The 13,141-nt window shown below is 38.6% G+C and overlaps 1 protein-coding gene across 1 annotated transcript in view; it reads left to right on the forward strand.

Moving 5' to 3' along the window:
- LOC122796306 (aryl hydrocarbon receptor-like) overlaps positions 1–13,141 on the forward strand; it is a 1,394,090-nt gene that overhangs the window by 1,316,372 nt on the left and 64,577 nt on the right. Inside the window, exon 10 of the mRNA XM_044064677.1 lies at positions 4,913–6,080. Coding sequence (XP_043920612.1) covers positions 4,913–6,080 — 1,168 coding nt within the window. The remainder of the gene's footprint in view (positions 1–4,912; positions 6,081–13,141) is intronic.

The raw sequence follows: 13,141 nt of genomic DNA on the forward strand, positions 1-13,141 counted from the left end.
TGTTGGCTAGGCTTACTTAGGCCCTTGGGCCAATAGCCTAGTACCTGCCTATGAATCTATATGCTTGACAACTGGTAACTTTATATCCTCTTTCTTTTCTTTTGGACAAACGTTTTCCCATCCCTTCAACAGCCTCAATGCCCTCCAGACCTTAGTATCATCCCATGAACCTAACAGTTTTGCCACAGCACTCAACACTGCAAGCTGTACCCTTGCTGTCCTGACCAATCCCTCACCTATCCACTGAAAATCTCACTACTAAATCATCGACCAGTTCTTCATGTTTAACAGCAGAGTAGTAACAAACTACAAAGCTTTACCCTATGATTTCCTACTAACTTTGGACCACAATTACCAAACCAGCCAACTTGCTGTGCTTAATCAGTCTGGCACACCTTCCCAGGCAGAATAGTGTGAGATACCTGAGCTCCGGGTGCCAGCTGCCGAAACCTGCAGAACTGAAAATGTGACAGACTATTAGCCAAAACATTGCAATGACCAGGAATATGCTGAGCTGAAAAAGAAAGTTTAGTGTTTATGAAAAAGAAAGTTTAGTGTTTAAATAAAGCAAGACAGCCTTCCTGAGTAACCCTGCATCCATCTAGATTTCACAGTCTTCTTAGCTAAAACTTGTATAATTGCCAAGTTATCTGAATGAAATAACTCCCTCTTATTCCAAAAGTCCTCCCCTCAAACTACCAGTGATGGCCAAATTGGCATCTACTCGAAGAAGGTGATGTACTTCCAAAGCTCATTAGTCCACCCTCTCGCCATGCTTCGGTAAAGCACCTTCATCCAAAGTAAACTTCCATATTTAGCCCCCCCCGCACCCACTGCGCATCTGTAAATAAGTCAATGTTTGGTACAGTAACCCAGTCACCCTGCCAGAAAGGTACTCCATTCAGTTGCTAGAGAAACTCCATCCAAATAGACATGTCTGCCTTGACCTGCCCGCCTATCCTTACCCAGTGATGTTTCTGCTTTGCACCTGATGAGAAATTACCACAGCTCTCATAAATGTACAACCCAGCCATACTGCTCTACTTGCAAAATTAAGGAGACCTAAAGTCGCCATCACCTCCTTTTTCCTCATCTTTTCCTTTCCCACCATGGACTCCATCTTACTTCTCACTTTCTTCACCTTGTCATGTGGCAGTTTGAACATTTACAAGTTTGCATCAAGCTCCAGACCTGAAAAATTTAGCATCTTAGCTGATCTCCCTAGTTTGTCCTTAGCCAGTGGTACCCCAAGCCCTGCACATTTTTGCTCAAACAACCTAATTCTCCTGTTCACAGATTTCTGCTCTTCCCAAATTACAAAAAGTCATCGAAATAATGCATCACCCCCATGCTAACTGTCCTTTCCTGCCACATCCAGTTCAACACTTTGATAAACGTTTCAAAAATGGCAGACATGACTGCACATCCCATAGCCTAATTGAAGGAAAACTTACAATCAAGATGCATGCCCAAAGTGGGCTATTACTGCTTCCTCACCTTCAGTAACGTAAATGCTGACACAGTATCCAACTTTGCTAACCAGGGATCTGTAAATTACCTTATCACTATTACTGCCTCATTCAACGAAGAATAATGAACCTTAACATGGACATTGACAGAATCACTTTGTGGAAAATATAAGTGATGTATTAACCTAAATTCCCCTTGTGATTTCTTATGCACCAATTTCTTATCCACCAGAGGTGTTCAATATTTATAAAACAGGGACACTTCAAAGAGACTTAATAACCTACCTGCAGACAACTCCTTCCCTAAAAAACAATTTCCAATTCTTTCAGGTAAGAACTGAATCACTCACCTTAGATTTTACTACAAAGTCATCATGAAACCCCTACACCATCTCAGGGTACCCCTGAAGGAGAGTATGTAACTGACTCACATTAATAGGTGAATGCACTGGCCCCCCCCAGACAGTTGCAAGTTAAAAGGATTATGGATAACCCCAGTCTTCCCACCCTTCTGTAGTCCAGTACTAGCCCTGTTCACCCCCCCAGCCAATCATTCCTCTAGCATTTGAACTTAATTCCGCTACTTGACTCACCTCACTTAACACCCGCAACACTTGGCAACAACAGAAAATCCCTATTCTCCTCCAACTCCCCACCAACCCTCAATATCCCTAAGCCCCTTTGTAGTGACTCAGACCCTTCACCTAAGTGCCCTCCAATGCTTTCAGCCCCAAACAAACTCTGTAATCTCACTTAACCCTGGAACTAAAGTTGCACACTAATGTAAGTAAGTCAGCATCTGGCATAATATTGCCCAGGTCCCCTTGATGAGAAAGCATATTAAGATCTGTACCTTTCAGCTGTTGCTGAGGTGTTGAGGGCAACTCCTATCAAGCTCTTCTGCACCTTCCCTGCCAGTTCCAGCTTCTCTTCTGAATGCATCTCCGTCACAGCCCTTTGAAATCTCCTGGATCATTTGGCAGTTGACAAAGAGGCCTCCATGACTATCTGTTCCGCTTAGCCTTGTTGCTTCTAACCATCTCCAGCCATGTTCACTTGGGTGGCCTTCTGAATTGCTTGCTCCTGTGTCTGCATCCTTTGAAATTATTTGTCTGCCAACACCAACACCAACTCTTGCCATTTCCTTGCGAAGTCCTCTACTTGTGCCATCCTGAATGAAAGAAACCACAGCAGTGTATCAGCAAACATTTGACTTTCTATGTAGTATCTTCCCTTATCCCCTTATCCAACTCCTTTAACTACCTACATAAAGACACAGTCTTTATATATCTCTTATTTTGTTTCACAAGTAATAAATGTTTTGGTGGAGGGGGAATGAAGAGGGAAGGAGAGGGTAAGAGGGAAGGGAAAACGGCCCTACTAACCTGCTAGAGTCCCCCTCCCCACCAAACAACCAGTAACTGAGGAGTCATTCAGCACCCTTGTCCTACTTCCTGATTTATTTTCCCCATATTTTTTAAATTTTTTATTACAGATGATAATCAGCTGCTGTGCTATATAACCTGGCTCTCCATAAATCAGGTGCTAATCCCAACAGAATCAGACACAACTAGAAATAATCAAAACAGTCAGAGACTCTTTAAATATTAGTATTACTAATCTGAGACATTGCTAAAATCAGAGAAAGTCCCAGCCACAAGGATTACAGCTGTTTAACCTCACAGGTAAATACTAAGCAGCCAATCTACAGACTGTTACTTGACTAACCAATAACCAGACAATTACCAAAAGTGAAAACCAAAGTCTGTACCTTGTTGCTGCGAGATAAACATCTTGACCATTAAGCTATCCTCCAACTTCAGCCATTTGCCTGAACTCGTATTTATATTTTTCATTATTTTGTTTTTAACTAACCTGTATTCCACTGTGTCATGTCAGTGGATTGCTAAGTGAGCTGCTTCTTCATTTTGCCTTACTTCAGTTATTATTATTATTTTTTTTTTTGTTACAGGAGAGAAAGGAATAAAAACATTCTCTCACTCCACCTGCGATCCACAACACCATATGAGTGAATCGCTAACTACTAGCTAGTGCTTTCTTAATTCCCTCCCTTTCTATGTAATGAAAACCAATAAATCAGGCCATTAGGTGAGGGCTGCTGCTGCTGCCTAGGAGCTCCGTGCAATGTCCAAATGATGTCAGTATATCAGGATCATGTCCCAAAACACACTGGACACGCTTTACCCTCAACAAATGAGCAGACTGCAAACACTGTTAAGATGTATGCTACTAAATTAAGCATTTCTCTCAACTGTTCTTATCTTATATATTTGTCCATTCCTCAACCCCTCTGCCAGGTGAAATTTGTGGATTTCTGGCAAAGGATTGAGGAGTGAAGTCATCAAATAAAGACATGTATTTGAGTTAAAGACTTCATATCCTTCAGGAAATGCATGCTAACACTATTCCTGACATTTTAGCAACTACTTAAGTTTATACAAACAATATTTAAAATCTGTCTTTATTTAGCCTATGATTACAATATCCTACCTAGCAGTAAATTTACTAAGTGGTTTGTACTGCTACCACCTAAACTATTCAGGGAAAAATGCTTAACATCCTCAGCCTTGATGCCTAACCTTAGCTATCTGGATGCTCCATAAGTAAAAGCCTATACACTTGCTTTTTATAAAAGAAGTTAAATAAAACCCCAACAGTCACATCCTTTGAAATCAAATACCTGAACCCTATTGTAGAAACCCCAGCTAATTGCCTGGATACTACAAACTAGACAACCAACTCAATCTGTAATGCCAAACAGGAATCCTGCTCCTTAACCTGCCCTTATATATCCTCTCTCCCCTACTCCACCTCTCTTGTGACATCACTTAACATCCCCCCAGCCTCCCAACCTTAGATACTTAATGGTACAGCCCAGTGACAAATTAGTCTGCCAAGCAAACTCCTTTTATTTGAATTAAGGATTAGTTATGGTTCTCTCTTTGCAGTTTTGGTCTTAGCCAGTGCAGTAGGACAGTTGTTTCCTTTGATTAGTGGAATTTTAGTCAAGGATAGCAATATTTCATTTCGGTAGTCTTGCAGACTACCTGTAGCTTTCTGCATTTTGTCTCTGTGTTACCCTTTCTTTAGTCATCTTGATGAGGCTTTGTCTCTCATTTGGACCCATAATGAAAAAGATATTAAAAAGTAGGACTGTCTGTAACGCCAGTGGGTTGTATGAACTCTATTGTACTCAACTGTAGTATCCATTAATGAGTACCGTTGGTTCAAGGAGAGCTGCATGGGAAGCTATCCAGAATAATGCTTGGGATACTGAATGTATGCACTGCCTAATAATGTCACATGTATGATTCAGTGGTACGTCGCTTAGAGAACTGCCCTTTTTTGCACTTAGATGAAATATCACTATTGTTGAATAACTTGAGCTACCATTTAAATGTACATAATTGCATATTTTTCAGAGATGATGAAGGAGCAGAAACATTAAGGAAACGAAAGCTGAAGTTACCTTTTAATTTTGCAACTGGTGAAGCTGTTCTTTATGAAGCAAGTTATTCTCTGATTGACGTGATTGATTCCATGATGATAAAAGAAGGAAGCAGTGCTGGCAAGAAAGGTACTTTCAAGAAGCAGGAAGCTGTGGATTCAGAGTCTCTGCTTGGTTCAATCTTAAAGCAAGATGAGTCTGTTTATGTCTGTTCTCCAGCACCAAATACATTTTCTTTTGAAAGAAACCTCTTCAGCGAGACTGATCTTATGTCTGATGAGTGGCAAGGCAGTGCTTTACTTGCAGGAAATAGTAGTGGTTTGCACAATGGACAGGCACAGCAGAATGTCTTGGACTCAAATGATAACACTCTTGACTCTGGTAAAAACAGTGAGCTACACAACATTATGAATCATCTGGGAATAACTGTAGAAGATATTGAGAGCATTCGTCAGGATGAGTTCTTCAATGCTGAATGGGATTACCTTGACAACATTGCAGAAATAGATGTGGCAAATGAAATTCTGTCTTATGTACAGGAATCTTTGAATAACAGGTCAGACTGCATGTTTTCTAGTACTTCTTCCCAGAATTCAGTGGATCAAAGTTCCAGACTTGCAGCACAGCAGCAGCAGCAGCAAGTACTATGCCAGAAAATGGGACACATGCAAGTCAATGGATTGGTTGCAGAATGGAGTTCTGTTAATGGAACAGCAGCAGTTAGCCAACATCAACCACAGCAGTTAGACTGCACAGGACTAAGCAGCAGTGTGCATGAATCTCTGTACCAAACCAAAGGCAGTGCGGCATCTTCTGCCCATACTCAGGACTTTGTGGGCTACCAGCTACCAGCTACTGTACAGGCATATCCACCTAACCTTACATACACAGACATTCCTAGTGGTTTGAATGCAACTACCTTTCTCATGCCTGATGAAGTAGAGACGTATCTTAGTTGTCTGCAACAGAGCACTACAAATACAGCATGTGGAACAAGCACACAGCCAACTATGGTGTTTCCACAGGCATCTTATTCTGGTGCCTTGTCAACATATCCATACTTGCCTGAAAACCAGCCATTCTCCACAAACTTGGAGCAATTTAATCCCATGGAGAGTGGACAAGAAGCTTTTCTTTCCCAGGTAAATACAAACTTTTAGTTACTTTGTTTTGTTTTATTGAATTACTTTAAATTCTGAGTGAATGACATAAGCAACCAGCTTGCAGCATCCTGTGTATGCATGCTGGAAGCAGGATAAGCATACAAACGTGTGTGTGTGTGTCTGTATCTATGCATGCATAGTGTGTACATACCATGTTGAAAATCCAACGTCCAGGATTGTGCCATTTCATTATTCTTGTCTCGGGATTTTCACATATTATAAATATGTTGTGTGTGTGTGTGTGTGTGTGTGTGTGTGTGTGTGTGTGTGTGTGTGTGTGTGTGTGTGTGTGTGTGTGTGTGTGTGTGTGTGTGTGTGTGTGTGTGTGTGTGTGTGTGTGTGTGTGTGTGTGTGTGTGTGTGTGTGTGTATATACATATATTTGTATATTTTAATAGCTATAATAAAAATAAAAAAGTATCTGGTATGGTCTATAGTCTTTGTGTATCAGCATGTTACAACACTGAAGCTTTTTAAAGTGCTTTAAAACACCATATTTTGGTCATTAAAATTGTACACAGTGCACATGCAAAATGCCAACATGTATACTCCCCAAAAACACCCAACCCACTAAAACAAACCCTTATAACCAAACATACATAAAACTTAAACAAAAAAGTAAATCACAGATGGCATTTCCCATCCACTTTAATGTAAAAGAAAGTAACTTTGCACGCTGTACACCAAAACATGCACACATAAATAATCCCCTCAAAAACAATACAACCCATCTATATTAACACCTTCACAATTATTGCTGTCTAAATAATGAAAAAGTTAAAGCAAAAAAATGAGCTGAAGTAGTGTCAGTCAGAAAACAGCACGGACAGCAAAATTGATTTATTTCTGTCTAAACTAACTAAAAGTAAACTAAACAAAGCATAACTAGACTACAGAACTAATAAATCTTAAAGTAGATATTAGATAACTAACTGAAATAGTTAAAAAAATGAACATATGCAAAAAAAAGCAAAGAAAGACAAAGCTCGGGCAAGTGGCATAATCCATAGACATCAATGGGAAACAACTACTATAACATAAAAACAGAGAAAAAAATGGAATACTCGGTGGTCTAATTTATGTGATACATGAAATATCTCATAGTGAAAACTTAAAAATGTGGTTTATATACTGGGGCTTCTTCATTATTCATGAAACGTATTCCCTAAACCTATAATGCAAGATGCTTCATGTATCACACACCACACCACATTTTTCTACATTTATCCTACCACTGGACATTGGCAAAAGGAAATGATAAAATGTTAATCTGAGTCAGAGTATAGATATTTGTTATTTACTACTGCTCCACCTCACTAACAAGTAGTTATCCTCACACCTCCCACATCTGTGTTCAATATACATTCATCCCTATCCACACTAATATAGGAAAAAAAGAAACTTCATGCACTGGTCCAAAGAGTACACGCACCTGAGGATTCATTGAAGGATCTAGGTCAATCTGTATAGCTTGTGCTAAAAAAGCCCTTCTCCCATGGCATGTGTATTTGTGATTCAGTGATATATTAGTTGTGATAAAGTAAGACCTCATTATCGGCTAGTTTGCGTGTGTCTGAGCTGTATTTACTACCACAATGTGGTACTACCACAATGTGCAGATTATTGCTGATTTGCACTTTATAGCAGTTAACTGCTGCTTGTGTTGGCAGTGGCATTCCCCCTAATCACTGCCACACACACAAATACACACAACACGAATGAAGACACACACACACACACACACACACACACACACACACACACACACACACACACACACACACACAACAGTCCTCTTACTTGTCCGTAACCTATCTGTACTCCTGTGGTCTTTACAATATCTGTCTGTTATGCCATGGTGGTTTAATGTATCCTTCACCATTCAGTCCTCATACTGCTATGGGTGCATTTCTAATGCTTTAATTTCACCTATACTGTAGTTAAATAAAACATTTTCTTATTCCAGTAATGTTCTATCAGTACTCTCATAGTACTAGTTTGATAGGTGATACACCATAAAAGTGTCTTACTAATGCCACGACTCCAAAGCTTGCATCACTGATTATTGAAATTTCCAAGATCTTCAAAACAATCCCAAACTGGAATAATCTCAGTGTTTTTCATATTGGATATACATGATTCTACTTGCATACATGTAGTACTGTACAGTGTTTACGCACAATTGAAAGTAACTTTATTCATTGTTGCCACAGCTTACCTGCACAGTTCTGAAGGATTTGTTAATTTTGTTAATATTCCCTATTTTTACAGTATCAAACCTTGCTAACCAACATTTCTCATTAGATGGCATAGTTGAAATAAAGTATAAAATAATATGGCCCCAGACAGGTCCCTAAATTACTCTGCTTAGAATATTATATCATGAAAATGGACAATAATGACATAAGAAACCTCCGAACACAGGACCCAACCCAGTTTGGTTTCATCAAGGGTAGGTCATGCCTACTCAGACTGGTGGACTTCTTTGAGAAAGTCAACAAACAGTGGATGAGGCTGAAATGTCTCACACTTGCTACCTTGATCTGATCAAGTCATTTTTACATAATACCCTACTCAGGCATTGTTGAAAATTCAAGAGGTTCGGTATAAACTGTTTTGTCACCCAGTGGATAGCCAGCTGGCTCATACACAGGACGCAGGAAGTTAGAACTAGGGAGTCCACCACCACAAAAAGGCTAGTCACCAGTGGAGTCCCTCAGCGATCAGTCCTGAGACTGGTCCTTTTTGGTATCTACTTCTCTGAAGTCAAGGTCAGCATTAAGGGTCTATGACTGACTAGTTTGCAGCAAGTTAGCATCAGTCATAGAATCTTCCATGAAACTAATGTTCTCCAAAAAGGGCTGAAACAAATAACTGGTGTCAAGCCCAAGGATTAAGCCTAAGTACCAAAAAATGCACAATAGTGTTCTTCAGTAAATCAGCCAACCCCTGGTAACTATCATATTGACAGTACACACCCCTAAGATTCAAACCAGCTGTCAGGGACTTTGGGACACATAAACAGTAATCTATCCTTTGACCATCTGATGTCTAGAACAGTAAGGAAATCACTCTGTGTTATGCAACGTAAAACCAAAGGTATGGCATCTAGGTCCAAGGAGGTCATTGTCTGCATTCATCAGACCTGTCAATGAGTACAGCACCCCCTTTGGTATGCATTTAACAGGCATATCCAGCAATTGGAATGTACACAGAGGCTCCTCACTAAAAGAATACAGAGCATAACTAATATGTCCTATGCAGACTACCTTAAAGTCCTAACCCTGTATTCTGTCTCCTACAGGCATAGGAATATTGTTTGCATCCTGTTTTCCTTTTTGTGAGGAACCTCTGTGGGCATCCCAGGTATTGCATTTGTCTTGTCAGGTATATACTGAAGGGGGGAGTTATACTCGATGATTGGTCTAATGAGGACCAAGTACAGTGGAACAATCCTTGGACCTAGATGCCATACCATTGCTTATATGCTGTACAACATGGTATGATTTTCTTACTACATCAGACATGTGCTGGTTATAACCATCTGACCCTGCAGAAAAATTCTTAATGATATTTTTCAGTGCATCTACAACTTATTTGCTGTGTATTACAGGACATACATGTACTCTATCAGACACTTTTACACTTTCTGTGTTTTTTTCATTCCTTCAGTCATTTGAAAATTTACTGTTTAGTATATCATCTATATTTTTAGTGTAAGATATAATACTTATCACATTTAAAATGTTAATTCCTTCCTGCCTGTATTCTTCAGTATATTTACAAAATAACTTTTTTAATTATCCATTGCAAAGTTTTGCTAACTTACACTCTTATTGCAGATGTCAACTTTAAGTACTTCTTTTATACAGGCAAGGGTGTCCTTGGGAGTGTGGTCCTTCTTTTATATAGCTCATATTTTTTTCTTTTATTCTAGATTGTTTCATATTAACCATTTTTTGGTTGGCATTTTTTTTATAAGGGGATGTTATCATTCACTATCTTGTTCAGTTTATCATAGAACATTTCACACTGTGTCCTAAAATTCTTCCTTTCAAATATTACCGGACATTTCCATTTCAAACATGTATCTTAATGACTTCATAATCTCCAGCATAATAACTTCTCTTGGTTATCATACTGTTCAGCCTTATTTTAGCTGAGAGCAGAACCTTATATGCCACTGAGCTGTAATTTTAATTGCTTGTAGGTGGAAGTATATTCAATTCAAGTATATGTATATCCGTGGATGTCTAAACTGGTTATAAACTGGAATGCTGTGGATTTTGCCTGAATTAGTGATAGGACGGAGAAGGTGCGATCAGTAGAGGAGAGACAGTTTTCATGTTTGACAAGTACAGGAACATTGTTATCAAGGGAGTGAAGTTGATAATATGAATTGTTAATGACCAGTTTGTACCTTAGGGGAATTGTGGAGTCACTGTATAAGGTTTTATGGATATGGCTGAGAAGGAGAGGTAATCTAGCTCCTTTAAAGGGAGCCTGTTTGCTCAACTGACAGTGATACAGGGATGTTCAGTTTTAGGAGGTCTAAGGTTTTTCACAGTGATGGGTGAGGAATGCTAGGGCATATTCCAATTGAGACTGTGGGATGTACTTGTCAAGTGTGTTTCTTCCATCTGTAATATGAAAGTGGGAAATTTATGGCATCCTAAAAGGGTGGAGTTGATTTTTGCTTTCATCTTGGAGAAGTGGACTTCTATGTTTAATATCAGATCTAGAGTGACTCCCAGATGTTTGAAGTAGAGAGCATGCTCTGTATGTTGGTTATTGAAGGACAGAGGGTGAAGAAATTAGATGAGCAGCTTAGCTTTTGAGGACTACTGAAAAAGATTTGCCTTTATAACATTAAATTGACTTGTTTGTTATGTAACAATGGAAAAAGGTATATTGAGGTATTTGTGCTGTTGTTTAAGAACTGGTGTCAGATTTAGAGAAGACCAGTACATCAGCATAAAGAATAATGTGACCAGTTTTAGGTTGGTGGGAAGTGAACTAGTGAGTCATATGACTAGAATAGGGGCTAGGCCAATCATTGGGGAACACCAGGGTTGATTTTCATAAGATGTAAAAAGGAGTTCTGTTTAACTAAAATGTTTTGTTTGTGTGGTAATTGGAGAACCAGTCACCAGTGAAGGGACCAAAACATGTACATACAGGTGAGTCAATTATTAGTCTATGGTTGACTAAGTTGAAGACTTTAAGCAAATTGATAAATGAGACACCTGTAAGGTTGCCATTGCTTATGATGGTGAGTATAGAAACAGTGAGAGTGTGCATATGGTGGTTTGCGTACTACTGTGCTTTATGAAAGCATGCTGGTGTGAAGGTAATATGTATTTGTAAATGACAGCAATATATTTGCCTAAGTGAAGTAAGAGTGGAATAAGATGGAAATCAGAAATATTAGATGATTTATCACATGTGGGAATAGGAGTGATGACTGTTCTTTCCAGGTTTTTGGCAATGTTTGTTGTGTGAGTAATACTTTACTTCCATGACAACAAAAAACAAAATCAGTCCGTGGGAGACTGCAACCAGGACAGTTTATTATATGAACGTCAGTAAAATACCAATACAACGTTTTCATCAGTATAAATCCCTGACTTCTTCGGATACACTGATGAGTTGCCCAATTAAGTTTATATACTATGCTGTAATCAATTAAAACCATTGTTTAATTAAAATTTAAACCAATAAAACCAAATTCACTTGTCAAAACTGATAGACCAATAACTATATAGAATGTTTAAAATATATATATATATATATATATATATATATATATATGTATATATATATATATATATATATATATATATATATATATATAAAAACGTGAGTATACATAAAAATATATAGTGTATACTAGAATATATATTCTTTATATAAAAACTGAAGTTTATACTACAAGCCACATAGCACATGTTCATAAAAACCATTTGAACAAAACCAATTCACAACCTAGCAGCTTTCAGTTTTAACAATGGTGCAATAGATATAAAATCATTCAAGCCAGGTATTTTATTTGCTTCTAATAGGAGTTGCCAATAAGTTTCCCGGTGTTCTAATCTAATCTCCCAAGGACCCCCTCTGTTGTCTCGGTGCATAATCTCTAATACAAAGAATTCAAACCTGGCCTGGTTGCATACCAAAGTGTGCCGAAACAGAGCATTATTGGACTTTTGTCTCTGTACATCATATAGATGTTCATATATCCTTTGCTTCAGGTGTCTTTCAGTTTTACCAACGTAAAACCCTTGACATTTCTGACATGTAGCCAAATATATCAGCCCTTGACTATTACAATTGGAATAGGTGGATGCTGTTATTCACCTATTCCTGGCTGCAATATATACTTTGTCAGTGTGTGATATGTATTTACATTGCTTACAGGCACCACACCTGTACGTTCCTTTGCGTTAGTTTGAAAACCCATTAGCCCAAGGTTCATACTCCAGTATATTTTTAATATTGCTCCCTTTACGAAACACTGTTCTTACTGTTTTTCCTTTAAGGTTACTGAGGTCAGTGATGTTCCCATTCTTTTTCTACTATATTCTTAATAACACCAGAATTAGCACTATATTCAGTGACAAAAACTCTGTTTAACCCTTCTTCAAAATCATGAAAATAGGTGTATTTCGCAAACTAGCAGGACAATTGACTCAACTAATTGAACTATTAACGCCTTTGAGTCAAGGGCTTATGTCTAGCCCTCGTGGATTTTTCTACCTTGCCTGTACCTAGAATAGGTTTATATTTAGTATTCCTACCTTCCATAACCTCCTTGCTAATGAAATAAAATTCTCAGGGTACCCTCTCTCCTGAAACATCCGCGTGAGATTTAAACATTCTTGTTTATAATCAAGGTGATCAGAAGTCATACGGGATGCCCTAACAAATTGTCCCTTGACTATACCCTTCTTCTGATGTCTTGGATGGGAACTATTGTAATGAATATAACTGTTGGAAAAGGTAGGTTTCCTGTAGATGGTGGATTTGAAACCAGTGTCTTCC

The sequence above is a fragment of the Protopterus annectens genome, chromosome 3.part0 (assembly GCF_019279795.1).
Source record: "Protopterus annectens isolate FY-2018-M chromosome 3.part0, PAN1.0, whole genome shotgun sequence".
NCBI classification, from domain to species: Eukaryota; Metazoa; Chordata; order Ceratodontiformes; family Protopteridae; genus Protopterus; species Protopterus annectens.